Here is an 18089-nt window from a genome sequence, read left to right on the forward strand (position 1 = left end):
TGTAGAACTCAGGTTCTTATATACTTTAGAGAGTACATGAAAGGATAGACAATATATTGGCTTGCATAGAACTAGAGAAAAAGGATGTAGCCAGAGGCTAGAATATCTGGGATTGGCCTAGTTACAATAAAAGAAACTAAGACAAAAATGGTATTTAAGATGTGATTATATCTGCTTAGCCTGTCTAGGGTGATCAATAAGTATTTGAATGTTTCATAAAGAAGGTTGTAAGTTTCAGTTCCAAGGTAGAGGAGCTATAAGAGCTAGACAATCAAAATTAAGTGATTTGCCCAGGGTAACATGATGACAACCTTGTTTTATGAAACCCCAAATTGACCCTTGTCCCTAACTGACCCTTGTCTCTTGATGGCTTGCCTTCAGGAAATCCCCTGACTGACCTTTGTCCCAGACTGAACCATAAATCCTCAAGTACCACTTGAGCACTCTAGAATCAAATCTTTTTTTTTTTTAAACCCTTAGCTTCCATATTAAAATCACTACTATGTATTGGTTCCAAGACAGATGAGTGGTAAGGGCTAGGCAATGGGGGTTAAGTGACTTGCCCAGGGTCACACAGCTGGGAAGTGTCTGAGGTCACATTTGAACCTAGGAGCTCCCATCTGGCTCTCAATCCACTGAGCCACCCAGCTGCCCCCTCTAAAATCAAATCTTAAGCATCCTTTTTGTCTTCTGATTGAATCTAGGCTTCCCAAGCCTCTGGCTATATTCTCTTTCCCAAGCCTCTATAAAATCAGTAGGTGTTCCCTCCTTGGTTATACTCCCTAAGGTATAAATATAACCCTAAATTCTTTAGTTCGGTCGAAATTCCCATTATAGGTATCTTTCTCCAAACAAGAAAAGTGTTCCCAGAGCAATGACTCTGTATGGTAGCCAATGAGTATTGTCTCCCTGCTCCTGATTAAATGTGCGTTCTATTATAATTACTTTGATAAATCGGGGGGGGGGGGGGAGGGGTTCAGGTTGACAATAGATACAAAGTATCTAAGACCAGATATTGAACCCAGGAACTTCTGTCTCCAGGTCTGACTCTCTATTCACGGAATTACCCAGCTCCCCCATGTTTCCTCCTGATTCAGTGTTCTTTTTAGTAGTAGTAGTAGTAGTAGTAGTAAAATGAAATAGCAGTTAATGTTTCATGGTTCTTTAAGGTTTGCCAAACACTTTGCATTTATTATGGCATTTATTCCTTTCAATGACTATCTGTGAGGTGGGTGCTTGTTACTTCCATTTTACAGAAAGTCGGAAGTGGCTTTACCATAGGATTACAGCACAAGTAAGTTTCTTTTTTTCCTTCTTTTCTTTTTTTAAAGTATTTTTCCATGGTTACATGATTCACATTCTCTTCCTCTCCTCTTCCTCCCCTCTCCCGAAGTTGAGAAGCAATTCCACTGGGTTATACATGGATTATAATAAGTTTTTTGAGAGGGATTTGGACTCAGGTCCTTCTGGACCCCATGTCCAGCCCCTTGGCTGCTATGCCTCCTAGCTACCTCTCATATTTCCTGACTTAGTTGAACATGCAGATTCTGTAAGTAGCTACTGCTTAGCTGATCACATATCTCTATTTGAAACCATGCCCCAAAATAAACATAATGCCTATTTTTAAGCTTGGGTTAAAATAATAAGTTGTCAACTTAATATAGCCCTTGGAAATATTATTATTGTTCTCTGTACTCCTCCTGCGCCTAGCTAATTAGAAGCCACATAACTCTAGAAGTACACCCAAGTATCCCCCTCTATTATTCACCCAGAGAAGGTGCCAGTCTGCAGAAGTTATCCTACATATAGAATATGTACCTGAGTGACTCTCTGTGTTAGGCCTGGTATCTGAAGCTCTGGCTCTTTCGGCATTTGGTTTGGTTCTTCAGCTTTAGAGAGAATACTACTAGATTTTGCCTAATAGATCTAGCTTTCTTGCTTCAGGAATGATGTCTGAGGCTTAGATGATATAAGCATTAGGCTTTTCTCGGAATTTCCTGACTATTCCTCATATGAAATCATTTTGAGTGATTTCCCAAAATATGGGACCCCCGACCTGTACATAATATTTCAGGTAGCCTCTGACTATGGCAGTATAGGGTGGGACTCTCCTCCCTTCCTCGAGTCTGGGCTCGATGTTGGTATTGTCCTCTGGGACAGGTGAAAAGAAGAAAAAGGACAAGGAGTCACATAAGAGAGGCAAAGAGTTGCAAAAATGGAAATTTGGAGGATTTAGAATGATCAAGGAAAACAGATGTTGACATCTCATTTGGGGAAATTTTAGAGAATTTGAGAATGAAAAAAACTTAAATACAAGGAAAATGACTGAAGGACAATGGGGGGACATGAGTAGAGAGGATGGAAAAGGAAAGTTGTTAAGATAAAAGCAAAGAAGGTGAGTTTGCTTAACCAAAAGCTTATGTTTAAGATAAAACACTGGTGCCCAAGAAGTAGGAAAAGGAAAGAATATTCTGAAGGGGAGAAACCCTGAAGCAGTTGCTAAGATCAGTTAGCCAGGTGGAAGTGGACCCAGAGAGATACTTGTAAGACCAATAAAAGATCTTACTTCCAGAATAGAGAGAACAAGAGATCCTTTTGAAGTAACTGTAGAATGCATGATAATTTGTCTTTCTTCTATGGCCTAGTAATGTTATCTCTGCTTAAAGTACAGGCTAAAGTCACTTCTAGAAGATAGGGCAAAAGGATTTGGAGAGTGCTTCTCTGATCTCTAGATTTTCAGGGAGATGATCCTTAAGGAAATATGTAGCAAATCCCAAATGCCACACTAAGATTCTCCTTGACTTTGAATTCAAGCCTCCAGTATCCTTGAATTTGCTACTTTACAGACAAATTATTTTTTTTTTCACGGTAATGATTTTTTTTATAATTTATTTGATCATTTCCAAGCATTATTCATTAAAGACATAGATCATTTTCTTTTCCTCCCCCCCCACCCCCCTTAGCCGACGCGTAAGTCCACTGGGCATTACATGTTTTCTTGATTTGAACCCATTGCTATGTTGATAATATTTGCATTAGAGTGTTCATTTAGAGTCTCTCCTCTGTCATGTCCCCTCAACCGCTGTATTCAGGCAGTTGCTTTTCCTCGGTGTTTCTACTCCCATAGTTTATCCTTTGCTTATGAATAGTGTTTTTTTTTTCTCCTAGATCCCTGCAAATTGTTCAGGGACATTACACAGCCACTAATGGAGAAGTCCATTAAGTTCGATTATACCACAGTGTATTAGTCTCTGTGTACAATGTTCTCCTGGTTCTGCTCCTCTCGCTCTGCATCACTTCCTGGAGGTTGTTCCAGTCTCCATGGAACTCCTCCACTTTATTATTCCTTTTAGCACAATAGTATTCCATCACCAACATATACCACAGTTTGTTCAGCCATTCCCCAATTGAAGGGCATCCCCTCGTTTTCCAGTTTTGGGCCACCACAAAGAGCGCAGCTATGAATATTTTTGTACAAGTCTTTTTGTCCATTATCTCTTTGGGGTACAGACCCAGCAGTGCTATGGCTGGGTCAAAGGGTAGATATTCTTTTGTCGCCCTTTGGGCATAGTTCCAAATTGCCCTCCAGAATGGTTGGATCAGTTCACAACTCCACCAGCAATGAATTAATGTCCCTACTTTGCCACATCCCCTCCAGCATTCATTACTTTCCTTTGCTGTTATGTTAGCCAATCTGCTAGGTGTGAGGTGATACCTCAGAGTTGTTTTGATTTGCATCTCTCTGATTATAAGAGATTTAGAACACTTCTTCATGTGCTTGTTAATAGTTTTGATTTCTTTATCTGAGAACTGCCTATCCATGTCCCTTGCCCATTTATCAATTGGAGAATGGCTTGATTTTTTGTACAATTGATTTAGCTCTTTATAAATATGAGTAATTAAACCTTTGTCAGAGGTTTCTATGAAGATTTTTTCCCAATTTGTTGTTTCCCTTCTGATTTTAGTTACATTGGTTTTGTTTGTACAAAAGCTTTTTAGTTTGATGTAGTCAAAATTATTTATTTTACATTTTGTGATTCTTTCTATATCTTGCTTGGTTTTAAAGCCTTTCCCCTCCCAAAGGTCTGACATGTATACTATTCTGTGTTTACCCAATTTACTTATGGTTTCCTTCTTTATGTTTAAGTCACTCACCCATTTTGAATTTATTTTGGTGTAGGGTGTGAGGTGTTGATCTATTCCTAGTCTCTCCCACACTGTCTTCTAATTTTCCCAACAGTTTTTATCGAATAGTGGATTTTTGTCCCAAAAGCTGGGATCTTTGGGTTTATCGTATACTGTCTTGCTGAGGTCCCTTTCCCCCAGTCTATTCCACTAATCTTCCTTTCTATTTCTTAGCCAGTACCAAATTGTTTTGATGACTGCTGCTTTGTAGTATAGTTTAAGGTCAGGGACTGCAAGGCCCCCATCATATGTGTTTTTTTTTTCATTATTTCCCTGGATATCCTTGATCTTTTGTTCTTCCAAATGAACTTTGTTATGGTTTTTTCTAAATCAGTGAAGAAGTATTTTGGTAGTTCAATGGGTATGGCACTAAATAGATAAATAAGTTTGGGTAGGATGGTCATTTTTATTATATTGGCTCGTCCTATCCATGAGCAGTTAATGTTTTTCCAATTGCTCAAGTCTAGTTTTAGTTGTGTGGAGAGTGTTTTGTAGTTGTGTTCATATAGTTCCTGTGTTTGTCTCAGGAGGTAGATTCCTTGGTATTTTATTTTGTCTAAGGTGATTTTGAATGGGATTTCTCTTTCTAGTTCTTGCTGCTGAGCTGTGTTGGAGATATATAGAAAAGCTGATGATTTATGTGGGTTTATTTTGTATCCTGCAACTTTGCTAAAGTTGTTGATTATTTCAATTAGCTTTTTGGTTGAATCTCTAGGATTCTTTAAGTAGACCATCATGTCATCTGCAAAGAGTGATAACTTGGTCTCCTCCTTGCCTATTTTGATGCCTTCAATTTCTTTTTCTTCTCTAATTGCTACTGCTAGTGTTTCTAATACAATGTCAAATAATAGAGGTGATAATGGGCATCCTTGTTTCACTGATGATCTTATTGGGAATGCGTCTAGTTTATCCCCATTGCAGATGATATTAGCTGATGGTTTTAGATATATACTGTTTATTATTTTTAGGAATGACCCTTCTATTCCTATGCTTTCTAGTGTTTTTAATAGGAATGGGTGTTGTATTTTATCAAATGCTTTTTCTGCGTCTATTGAGATAATCATGTGGTTCTTGCTGGTTTGCTTGTTGATGTGGTCAATTATGTGGATGGTTTTCCTAATGTTGAACCAGCCCTGCATCCCTGGTATAAATCCTACTTGATCATGGTGAATGATCCTTCTGATCACTTGCTGGAGTCTTTTTGCTAGTATCCTATTTAAGATTTTTGCATCTATATTCATTAGGGAGATTGGTCTATAGTTTTCTTTCTCTGTTTTTGACCTGCCTGGTTTTGGAATCAGTACCATGCTTGTGTCATAAAAGGAGTTTGGTAGAACTCCCTCTTTGCTTATTATGTCAAATAGTTTGTATAGTATTGGGATTAACTGTTCTCTGAATGTTTGATAGAATTCACTGGTGAATCCATCAGGCCCTGGGGATTTTTTCTTAGGAAGTTCTTTGATGGCTTGTTGGATTTCATTTTCTGACATGGGATTATTTAAGAATTCTATTTTCTCTTCTGTTAGTCTAGGCAGTTTGTATTTTTGTATATATTCATCCATATCCCCTAAATTGGTGTATTTATTGCCATATAATTGGGCAAAGTAATTTCTAATGATTGCCTTAATTTCCTCTTCATCAGAGGTGCTGTCCCCCTTTTCATCTTTAATGCTGTTAATTTGCTTTTCTTCCTTCCTTTTTTTAATTAGATTGACCAGTACTTTGTCTATTTTGTTTGTTTTTTCAAAGTACCAGCTTCTTGTCTTATTTATTAAATCAATAGTTCTATCACTTTCGATTTTATTAATTTCTCCCTTAATTTTTAGGATTTCTAGTTTGGTTTTCTGCTGGGGGGGTTTAATTTGATCGCTTTTGAGCTTTTTCATTTGCATTTCCAATTGATTGATCTCTGCTCTCCCTAGTTTGTTAATATAAGCATTCAGGGATATGAATTTCCCTCTGATTACCACTTTGGCTGCATCCCAAAAGGTTTGAAAGGATGTCTCGCCATTGTCATTTTCCTCGATGAAATTATTAATTGTTTCTATGATTTCTTCTTTAACTAAATGATTTTGGAGTATCATATTGTTTAATTTCCAATTGGTTTTAGATTTGGTTTTCCATGTACCATTACTAATCATTATTTTTATTGCCTTGTGATCTGAGAAGGCTGCATTCATTATTTCTGCTTTTCTGCATTTGTGTGCTATGTTTCTGTGACCTAATGTATGGTCAATTTTTATGAATGTGCCATGTGGTGCTGAGAAGAAGGTGTATTCCTTTTTATCCCTATTTATTTTTCTCCATATGTCTATTAATTCTAATTTTTCTAAGATTTCATTCACTTCTTTTACCTCTTTCTTATTTATTTTTTGATTTGATTTATCTAAATTTGATAATGGTTGGTTTAAGTCTCCCACTAATATGGTTTTACTGTCTATTTCTTCCTTCAATTCTCCTAGTTTCTCCATTAGAAATTTGGGTGCTATATTATTTGGTGCATACATGTTGATTAATGATATTTCCTCATTGTCTAAAGTCCCTTTTAACAAAATATAATTACCTTCCCTATCCCTTTTGATCAGGTCTATTTTTGCTTTGGCTTTATCAGATATCATGATTACCACTCCTGCCTTCTTTCTGTCAGTTGAGGCCCAGAAAGTCTTACTCCATCCTTTAATTCTGACCTTGTGGGTGTCAACCCGCCTCATGTGTGTTTCTTGAAGACAACATATGGTAGGGTTTTGGATTCTAATCCATTCTGCTATTTGTCTATGTTTTATGGGTGAGTTCATCCCATTCACGTTCAAAGTTATGATTGTCATTTGTGGACTCCCTGGCATTTTGATATCCTTCCCTAATTCTAACCTTTTCTTCTTTGGCTCTACCTTTTAGTCCAGTGATTTACTTTGAATCAGTCCCCCTTGTCCCCTCCCTTGATGTTTCCCTTTTTAGTCCCTCCCTTTTTGTTCCCTCCCCCTCCCCCTCTCTTTCCCTCCCTTTTTGTTCTCCCTCTCCCCCTCCCCCCCCTTGGTTTTCCCTTCTCCCTACCCTTGTTGGGTAAGATAGAATTCAAGATCCCAATGGATCTGGATGTTTTTCCCTCTCAGAGTTGATTTCCCTGAGATTAAGGTTTAAGTAAAAAACCCCTCTCTTCCTCTCCTTCTTATAGGAGTTTTCTTCCCCTCCCCTTCCCATGTGAATCTTTGTGTGAGAAAGATTATTCTATTTGGTCTTTCTTTACCCCCTATTTATACATTACATTTTCCCCACATGTTAGTATACATAGATTGATATAAATGTAGTCCTTATAGAAGAGAGTTTGAGTAAAAGAAGAAGATAACATTTTTTTCCTTTCCCCTTTCTTTAATATTTATCTTTTCAGGTATTCCTTGCTCTTTGTTTTTCGATATCAAACTTTCCACAGAGCTCTGGTCTTTTCTTTGCAAAAAGTTGGAAGTCTTCTATTTTGTTGAATGCCCATACTTTCCCTTGGAAGTATATAGTCAGTTTTGCTGGGTAGCTGAGTCTTGGTTGAAGACCCAGCTCTCTTGCCTTTCTGAAGATCATGTTCCATGCCTTACGATCATTCAGAGTAGAACTTGCAAGGTCTTGTGTGACCCTGATTGGCGTTCCTTTATATCTAAATTGTCTTTTTCTGGCTTCCTGTAGGATTTTTTCTTTTGTTTGATAGCTTTGGAATTTGGCAATTATATTCCTGGGAGTTGTCTTTTGGGCGTTTAGTGGAGAAGGTGTTCTGTGAGCTCTGTCAGTGGCTGTATTACCCCCTTGTTCTAGAATCTCTGGGCAATTTTCTTTGATTATATCTTGTATCACGATGTCGAGTTTGGTGTTTATTTCTGGCTTTTCTGGAAGTCCAATTATTCTTAAATTATCTCTTCTCCCTCTATTTTCCAGATCTGTCACCTTGTTGGTGAGATATTTTATGTTCTCTTCTAATTTCTTGGTGTTTTGGCTTTGCTTTATTAATTCTTGCTCTTTTACACGATCGTTGTCTTCCAGTTGCCTGATTCTGGCCTTTAAAGCCTGGTTTTCCTTTTCAGTTTGGTCACACCAGTTTTGTAGATGCGTGAATTTCTTTTGCATTATTTCCCACTTTTCCTCCCAGAAGGCTTCCATCTTTTTGGTCATTTCTGATTCAAATTCTTTTGGGTTTGTGGAGAGTTTCCATTTCCTTTGGAAGGTTTCGGAGCATTTTCTTGTGTATCATATTCTATCTCCTCTGTATTTTGTATTTTGGCTCCATAGAATGTGTCCAAAGTCGCCCCTTTATTCTTATTTTTCTTGGGATTTTGGGGCTTCTGTGCTTCTGTGGAGTTTGCCATCTCTATCTGAGTGGGGAGGATTAGCTTTTCTTATCTCTGTCTGGTGTTCAGAGGCTTTAGTCCTGGGCAGATTGTCCGTTCTATGAGCTTTCCCTGGGTTAAACTGAGTATGCCTTAAGGCAATGACTTTCACTGGAACTGGAATGGAAGGGTCAGACCAGGGGGCCACACTCTCCCCCGGCTCTCTCTGTTTCCCTGCTGCTAAGGTGCCCCCTTGACTGGACTGGGTCGGGTTGCTTTCCGGAAGTTGCCTTCAGAATAGCTGGCCGTGAGGCTGTTTTGTCAGCCCTGAGGGTTGCTGTTGTTTCAGAGGACCCTGCTCTCTGCGAGGAGAGGGGCCACGGCTTCCCGGAGCTCCAAGGTCAGTGACTTTCACTGAGACTTAGATAGCAGGATCCAGCTGGTGAGGCTGTCTTGCCCGCCCTGAGGATTGCTGTTGTTTCAGACGACCCTGCTCTCTGAGGGGGGCGGGGCTGCGGCTTCCCGGAGCCTTGGACTCTGCGCTCCTACCCTTTAGGTCCGAGTGATCTCGGGTTCTGGCTTTTGAGGGGGGCCGTACCTTTTGATCCAGGTCCAGGTCCAGGAGGAGGATTCCCAGGGTCTATGCTGTTGATCGTTTTGAATTTCGGCGCCTTAGGAGCTTATAGTTTGAGATCGGTTGGGAAGGGTTTCCAGAGATCTGAACTTTAGCTTTCTCTAAGCTGCCATCTTGACCGGAAGTCTACAGACAAATTATTATCAAACATCTGGCTTCTCATCTTGTGCAAAAAGAACAATTTATTTAACAATAAATAATACATGGACATCAGCTTCATTCCAATCATAAATCTGATTTATTTAACCAAATCCCACTGATCCCTCAGACATGAATGATTATGTGGGCTAGGCAAGAGAGCTCAGTCTTTTGCCTAGATCCTGGTCTGGGTCTAGAGCATTCCATTTTTTCAGGAGAATGAGTTTTGTTGTGGGAGAGCAAATGCTGGTTCTTGATCATAGAATTACAGCTCAGATGCCTTCGTCTTAAGGCATAAAAGTATTTATTCAAGGATGTTACAGATAGTGTGGCCAAGGCAACAAGAAAGACTCAAGGTGATGGAAAATGCTCAGGTGATGAAAATGCCTCAATTCCCAGGTTTTCTGCATTTTTATTATGCATCTCAGGCTATTTATCCTCTTCCCCTCTTGGGAGTTCCCCACCCTCCTTCAGATCCCATTCCAGAGGAAGGAGGCAAGGAAGGCGTGCTAAGATCCCAGGTGCACCTGGGTGCTGTTTCTTCCCAAATGCTGTCAAGCAGACAGTCAAGACTGTTTTAGGGCAGTGATAACAAGACTTTTAGAGATCAAGTGCCCAAAATGCAACTCTCATGCTGCCATGTGAATAGGTGATGAGAGAAATGTCCTTAGGTGCAGTGGAGAAGGGAAGGGGAGTAGTCCCCTCCCTGTGCCAGAGGTTCACCAACATGGTTTTAACTTTCAGTCTTAAACTCTTAACAAAAAGTAACCAAGTTATAATGATCAACAAGTTAGCTCAGGTACTGGTGCTACCCTTTTTCCCTTAACAAGACAAAGCTCTTCAGATGGACACAGCTGGGGAAGCACAGGAATCCTAATATCTGCTAACTCATAAAAGGTATAATATCTAAAAACATTATTATGGAAAAAGCATTTCTAGGATTTTTAGCACCATTTCTAGCATTCATTTCCCATGGCCAAACCACATCATCAACCCCTCCACCCCTACCGTTGTGAGATCTGGGAAGAATCCTTGGTTCACATTCTTCTAACCAGTCTTCTTTCCTCTCCAAGTAGATCCCTTCTCCCTAATCTGGACCTCTTCTTGCTAGTTGACCATACTGAAATTTCTAGGGACTGTCTAAGGGATGTGTTCAGGGTCCATGTTCCAAAAGAGAATGCAGAGACAGGGAAGGGTCCCTTGCCATACCCTAGTATCACTTGGACTCACAAAGTTGCCATTCTACATGACTGATGGTCATGACATGGGGTGGGGGGTGAAGTCCCCTAGTGGAAGAGCTCTGTAATAAAGGAGACAGAGAGGGTGAGGACATGGATCCAGGAGAAGGCCCTGAAGAAGTCAGAGGCCCTGGTGATAGAAATCTAGTAGAAGACAAATGATGTTGAGTCTCTGGCATCTAGACAAGAGTGAGACTGAGGTCTTGAATCCAAAAGAAAGAGGCATCCGGGGGCCCTGGAGAAGATACCAGAAGATATGGAGAAGACCCAGAAGATATAATTTGTATGGGATGTGCAGGGTTCTGTATCAGACCTGGTGTCTGAGATTCTAGTTTCTTTCTAACATTTAGGCTCCCAATGGCCCAGCTTTGCCAAAATCCCCTAGTTTTCTAGTTTGAGGTTTTTAATGTCAGAGGCCTGATTGGGCTGGAGCAGTCATTAGCCCCTTTACCTGACAATCCCAACATCTTATTAGGTCAGAGACATGAGGAGGAGAGGTTACCATAGCAAGAAAGGTGGGGTCTTCCTAGGTCTCTAGGACTCTCCCTCCAGATGAAGTCAGTTGGAGTCTAGGGTAGGGAGGGGCTAGAGTGGGGTGCCTCTGACCTCATAATAACCCTGGAGTCCTGCATAGCCACCATTGCCTGCTCCTCTATGCCTCCCAACAGCCCGGGGCTAAGGCCCCGGCCCCCTGGGCGCAGCCATAGCACTATTTCTATTCCAATTCCTAGGACCATGTCACTCCTCAGCAACTATGAAGGGCTGAGGCATCAGATTGAGAGGCTAGTTCGGGAAAACGAGGAGCTAAAGAAGCTGGTGAGATTGATTCGAGAGAACCATGAGCTGAAGTCAGCCATAAAAACCCAGGCAGGTGCCATGGGCATCAGTGGGCTCACCTCCATGCTTGGCGACGGGACGACTAGCTCTACCTCTCGGACACCTGATCGTAGTAAGAGGGTTGAAATTATAGAGATGGGTGTATATAGTAGGTGGGTGGCTCAGGAGGCCAGGATGATTTTTTCCCCCTCCTGTGGCAAGATGATATAAAGACAATTAAGATATTTTTATTTAAAGGGGACCCTAAAATCAGGAGGCAGTGGAAAGGTGGTCTGGTTACAGAACAGATAGCAAGACCTAGGTAGAGAAAGAGGGATAGGATTTCAAATCTCGGGTCTCCTCTTGAAAATTAAACCTCAAGGAGATGGGCCTCAACTCTTTCTCCTATGGAGGAGGATGATTCTCCGTCTGACATGTTTCTAATGTACCGCATTCTCTTATGTGAACCTCTAGAAGGACTTTCTCAACCTCTCCTGGCCTTAAAATTCCTCACTTCCATTCTCTCCTGGGCCTATGTTTTCCACGCTACCATAGCCCCAAGATATTATCCCTCAGTACTTTCCCAAGCTCCTTCCACTCTACAAAGTTCATCCACAACTGACACCCACCATAATCCTAGGATATTACCATTCAGTGCTTTCCTAAGCTCTATTTCACTCTACAAAGTTCATCCATAATTGACACATTTACAAAGTTCTTCCAGCTAGTGAAGGCTCCCCATCACTGACCCTTGAAGTCACTTTATTAATCATCTCTAAATGACCTGTCTCCCATTATTTGTCCCTGAATATCTCCCTCATTATCACTCATGCCTTAGTATGTTCCACCATCATTCACCCTTCATTGTGCCTATTAATCTCCTCAGTCTCAATCACTCCTTCCTCACAGTCCTCATCATCAGTTCTTTCATCACCCCTCTCAGAGTCACTCCAATATTTATCACTTAATTCCAATGCCAGCCATCACTCACCCTTCATTGTTCTCACCACTGTCCTGATTTTCCTTTAACTTGCCCTTCATTATTCCCATCCACCCCTATCCCAAATCACTTGCCTCCAAATCACCCCAGTCACCCTCACATTCACCTTTATATTTTCTTCTATGACTCACAAATTGGGCTATCCCACCCTTATTCCTCTTTTTCAAAAGTATTTGTTCTTATAAATTTGATAATGCTTTCTCCATAAGCAAATAAAATAAAATATTGAATCTTTGAATAAGACCATTAGATAGGAAATTATTACATTTTGATTTAAAAACAGATGAATAGGAGGATTTGGCCAACAATAACAATTTCTTCTGTGCAACCTCCCAAATGTTTTGCTGTCTATTTTTATAAAGATTTACTACTATTGTTAATTTTTAGTAGAAATAGCATCATGAATCTGGGGACAGATTCGGATAGAATGGCAGACCTGGAGTTAAGAAGACTCGCCTTCTTGAATTCAAATCTGGTCTCAGATATTTACTACCTGTGTGACCCTGAACAAGTCACTTAACCCATTTTGACTCATTTTCCTCATCTGTGAAATAGATTGGAGCAGGAAATGGGAAACTGCTTCAGTATTTTTATAAGGAAACCCAAATGGAGTCATGAAGAGAAAAATAACATATACGCTTACTGTTTTTGTTTAGTTTTTGTTTAGTAAAAAAATGACTAAACAAAAACAGTAAGCATATATGTTATTTTTCTCTTAACTATATCACTTAGCATAAGTCATATTTCTTTATGCTTTTCATATGTCATTTTAAGGTCATAATTTCACCACATATATATGTCTATGCACACATATCTATTCCATACACTACTATTGAACAAGTCTCTTACCATATTTTAGTTGGACAAGATCCTTCTCAGAGACTGTTTTCTTCTCTGTAAAATGAGGGAATTAGACTAGATGATCATAAAGGTCCCTTATAGCCCTAAATCCTAATATATTCAATGATTCACCATTTAAAAATTTTTTCTTTATTTTATTCCAGTAACAAATCTACACATAAGTTTTCCAAGGTAACATGATTCATGTTGTCTCCCTTCCTTCCTTGGGTTGATAAGTAATTCCACTGGGTTTTACATGTGTTATCATCACTCAAAGCCCATTTTCATATTGTTCATTTTTGTAATAATCTTTTAAAATCAAAACTCCAAATCCTATACCCATATAATAAGTGATAAATCATATGTTTTCTTCTGCATTTCTACTCCAACAGTTCTTTCTCTTGATGTGGGCAGCATTATTATAAGTCCATCAGAATTGTCCTGGATCATTGTATTGCTATTAGTAGCAAAGTCTATTACATTTGATCATCCCACAATGTTTCAGTTACTATGTATAATATTCTCCTGGTTCTGCTCATTTCACTCTGCATCAGTTCATGTAGGTCCTTCCAGTTCTTATACAAATCAACCATTTCATCATTTCTTATAGCACAATAGAATTCTATCACCATCATATACCATAATTTGTTCAGTCATTCCCCAATCAAAGAGACAACCCCTCAGTTTCCAATTTTTTGCTACCACAAAAGTTCAGCTATTAATATTTTTGTGTAAACAGATCCATCCCCATTTTTTTAATCTCTTTGGGATACAGACCTAGTAGCAGTATTGTTGGATCAAAAGGCATGCATTCTTTTAAAACTCTTTGGGCATAATTCCAAATTGCTTTCCAGAATGGTCACTCACAACTCCAATGGCTCACTTCACAACTCCACCAGCACTGCATTAATGTCCCAATTTTGCCACATCCCTCCCAACATTTATTATTTTCCTTTACTGTCATGTTGGCTGATCTGGAAGGTGTAAGGTAGTGAGTCACAGTTGTTTTGATTCGCATTTCTCTAATCAGGAGGGATTTAGAACATTTTTTTCACATGATTATTGATAGCTTTGATTTCTTCCTCTTAGAACTGCCTATTCAAATCCCTTGAACATTTGTCAACTGGAAAATGGTTTGATTTCTTATAAATTTTACTTAATTCTTTATATATTTGAGAAATTAGACCTTCATCAAAGAAATTTGTTATAAAAATCTCCCCCAGTTTGTTGCTTTCCTTCTAATCGGTGTTGCATTGGTACAATTGCAAAGGTACAAAAACCTTTTAATTTAATATGATTGAAATTATTCATTTTGCATCTTATAATGTTCTCTATCACTTGTTTGGTCTTAAATTCTTCCCTTCTCTATAGATATGAAAGGTAGACTATTCTATGTTCACTGAATTTATTTATATCATTCTTTATGTTTGTCATATACCCATTTTGAACTTATCTTGGTATAAGGTTGTGAGATGTTGATTTAAACCTAATTTTTCCCATACTGTTTTTTAGTTTTCCCAGCAGTTTTTGTCAATTATTGACTTCTTACCCTAAAATCTGAGATCTTTGGGTTTATCATAGACTGTCTTGCTGAGGTAATTTACCCCAAGTCTATTTCATTGATCTGTCCTCCTGTCTCTTAGCCAATACCAGATTGTTTTGATGATCATTATAGTACAGTTTAAGATCTGGTACTGCTAGGCTACCATCTTTCAAATTTTTTTAATTATTTCCCTTGATAGTCTTGATCTTTTGTTCTTCCATATGAATTTTGTTATTATTTTTTTCTAATTCTATAAAATAGGGTTTTTTGGCAATTTGATAGGTATGGCACTGAATAAGTAAATTAATTTAGGTAGTATTGTCATTTTTATTATATTAGCTCGGGCTACCCATGACCAATTAATATTTTTCAAATTGTCTAGAACTAGTTTTATTTGTGTGAAAAAATGTTTTATAATTATGTTCATATAATTCCTATGTTTGTATTGGCAAACAACTTCCCAAATATTTTATATTATTTAGTATGATTTTAAGTGGAGTTTCTCTTTCTAATTGTTGCTGCTGATGATTTTTGTTGGAAATATATAGAAATGCTGATTTATGTAGGTTCATTTTTTATCTTCCAATTTTGCTAAAGTTATTATTTCAACTAGCTTTTTAGTTGATTTTCTAGGATTCTCTAAGTAAGTCATCATACCATTTACAAAGAGTGATAGTTTAGTTTCTCATTGCCTACTTTACTTTATTATTGTTTTTTAAACCCTTATCTTCCATCTTAGAATCAATACTGTGTATTGGTTCTAAGGGAGGAGAGTGGCAAGGGCTAGGCAATGCGAGGTTAAGTGACTTGTCCAGGGTCACATAGCTAGGAAGTGTCTGAATTCAGATTTGAACCCAGGACTTCCTGTCTCTGGACCTGGCTCTCAATTCTCTGAGTCACCCAACTGCATCCCCCATTGCCTACTTTAATTCCTTCAATTTCTTTTTCTTCTCTAATTGCTACCACTAGCATTTCTAGTATTATATTAAATAATGATGATGATAATGACCATCCTTGCTTCCTCCTGATCTTACTGGAAAAACTTTTCTAACTAATGCCCATTGCAGATGATACTTGCTGATGGTTTTTGGATACTCATTATTTTGAGGAAAAGCCCTTTTATTCTATGCTTTCTGGTGTTTTCAATACGAATGGGTGTTATATTTTGTCAAAGGCTTTTTCTGCATTTATTGAGATAATCATTCTGTTACTCTGATTATTGATATGGTCAATTATGCTGATAGTTTTCCTAATATTAAACCAGCCTTGCATTCCTGGTATAAATCCCACCTGGTCATAGTGAATAATCCTTGTGATATATTGCTGTAGTCTCTTTGCTAGTATTTCATTTAAGATTTTTGCATCTATATTCATTAAGGAGATTGGTCTATACTTTTCTTTCTTTATTTTGGATATTCTTGACTTTGGTATCAGTACCATATTTGTGTCATAAAAAGAAATTGGTAAGACTCCTCATTTGTTTATTTTGTCAAATAATTTGTATAGTATTGGGATTAATTGTTCTTTAAATGTTTAATAAAATTTACTTGTGAATTCATCTCTCCCTGGAATTTTTCCCGGGGGAGTTCATTGGTGGCTTGTTCAATTTCTTTTTATGAAATAGGATTATTTAAGTATTCTATTTCCTCTTTTGTTAATCTAGGCAATTTATTTTTTGTAAATGTTCATCCATTTCACCATTGTTAGATTTATTGTCATATAATTGAGCAAAATAACTTCTAATAATTGCCTTAATTTCTCCTTCATTAGAGGTGAAACCACCCTTTTCATTTTTGATACTGGGAATTTGATTCTCTTTTTTCTTGTTTTTTTTTAAAATCAAATTAACCAATACTTTATTTTCTTTTCTTTTTCATAGAACCAGCTTCTAGTCTTATTTATTATTAGTTCAATAGTTTTTACTTTCAATTTTATTAATTTCTCCTTTAATTTTTAAATTTCCAATTTATTCTTTAACTGAGGATTTCTAATTTGTTCTTTTTCTAGTTTTAGTTGCATATCCAATTCATTGATCCCCCTTTTCTCTATTTTGTTGATATGAGGACTCAGGAATAGAAATTTTCCCTTGAGTACTGCTTTGGCTATATTCCATATTTTTTGATATGTTGTCTCCTCATTATCATTCTCTTCAATGAAATCAGTGAGTGTTTCTATGATTTGCTCTTTGACCCACCAGTACTGAAGAATTAGATTATTTAGTTTCCAATTAATTTTTAGTTTACCTGTCCATGAACCCTTAATGATTATAATTTTATTGCATTATAACCAAAAATATTATTTCTGTTTTTCTGTATTTGGTTGTGATATTTTTATGCCCTAGTACATGGTCAGTCTTTGTATATGTACTGTGTGCTACTGAAAAGAAGGTATATTCCTTTTTATCCCTATTCAATTTTCTCCAGATGTCTATTAACTCTAACTTTTCTAACATTTCATTCACTTCCCTTACTTCTTTCTTTCTTTTTTTGTTGTTAGATTTATCTAGTTCTGATAGGGGAAGGTTAAGGTCCCCCACTAGTATAGTTTACCATCTATTTCCTCCTTGAGCTCTTTTAGTTTCTCCTTTAAAAATCTGGATACTATACCATTTGGTGCATATATGTTGAGTACTGATATTTCTTCATTGTCTATAATGCCTTTTATCAAGATGTAATTACTTTTCTTATTTCTTTGAACGAAATCTATTTTTGCTTTAGTTTTTTCTAAGGTCATAATTGCTACTCCTGCCTTCTTTTTCTCAGTTGAAGCCCAATAGATTCTGCTCCAGCCTCTTACCGTTACTCTGTGTGTTTGCTCCCTCATGTATGTTTCTTGTAAAAAACATATAGTAGGATTTTGGTTTGTAATCCACTCTGCTCTTCACTTCCATTTACAGGTGAATGCATCACATTTATATTCACAGTTATGATTACCATCTGTGTATTTCCTTCCATCTTGATTTCTTCTCTTAATCCTGCCCTTTCTCCTTTCCCTCTTTCCTTGCACACCAGTGTTTTGCTTTTAATCACTGCCCCTTTCCTTCTACTTTATTGTACTACCCTCCCCACTACTTTCCTTCTTAGTCCCCTACTTCTCTATAGGGTCTTTTAATCACCCCCTATGCTTTTTCCTCCCTCATATTACTCCCCTCATCACATACCCCTTTCTTATTTCCCTTCTATTTCTCTAGAGGATGATAAGATTCTATACCCTAATGAATCTGACTGGTATTCTTCTTCTGAACCAATTCCAATGAAAGTAAGGTTTAAGTATTGCCCATAAGACTCTCCTTGTAACAGTATTCCCCCACCACCACCACATGCCTATTTATGTGCTATAATTTACTCAATTTTACTTTTTCCTTACCATTTCTTTTTAGTACAATCCT

The 18089-nt window shown here is 37.9% G+C and overlaps 1 protein-coding gene across 7 annotated transcripts in view; it reads left to right on the forward strand.

Moving 5' to 3' along the window:
• Positions 1 to 11059: 11059 nt before the first annotated feature.
• Positions 11060 to 18089, forward strand: part of SPATC1 (spermatogenesis and centriole associated 1) — a 110558-nt gene continuing 103528 nt past the window's right edge. For 2 of the 7 annotated variants that reach the window (XM_056822873.1, XM_056822874.1), the window contains exon 1: positions 11060 to 11451. In XM_056822873.1, the coding sequence (XP_056678851.1) occupies positions 11157 to 11451 (295 nt within the window). In that variant the 5' untranslated portion in view covers positions 11060 to 11156. The remainder of the gene's footprint in view (positions 11452 to 18089) is intronic. The other 5 variants (XM_056822872.1, XM_056822871.1, XM_056822878.1 and 2 more) reach the window with 5 other exon arrangements.

The sequence above is a fragment of the Monodelphis domestica genome, chromosome 3 (assembly GCF_027887165.1).
Source record: "Monodelphis domestica isolate mMonDom1 chromosome 3, mMonDom1.pri, whole genome shotgun sequence".
NCBI lineage: Eukaryota > Metazoa > Chordata > Mammalia > Didelphimorphia > Didelphidae > Monodelphis > Monodelphis domestica.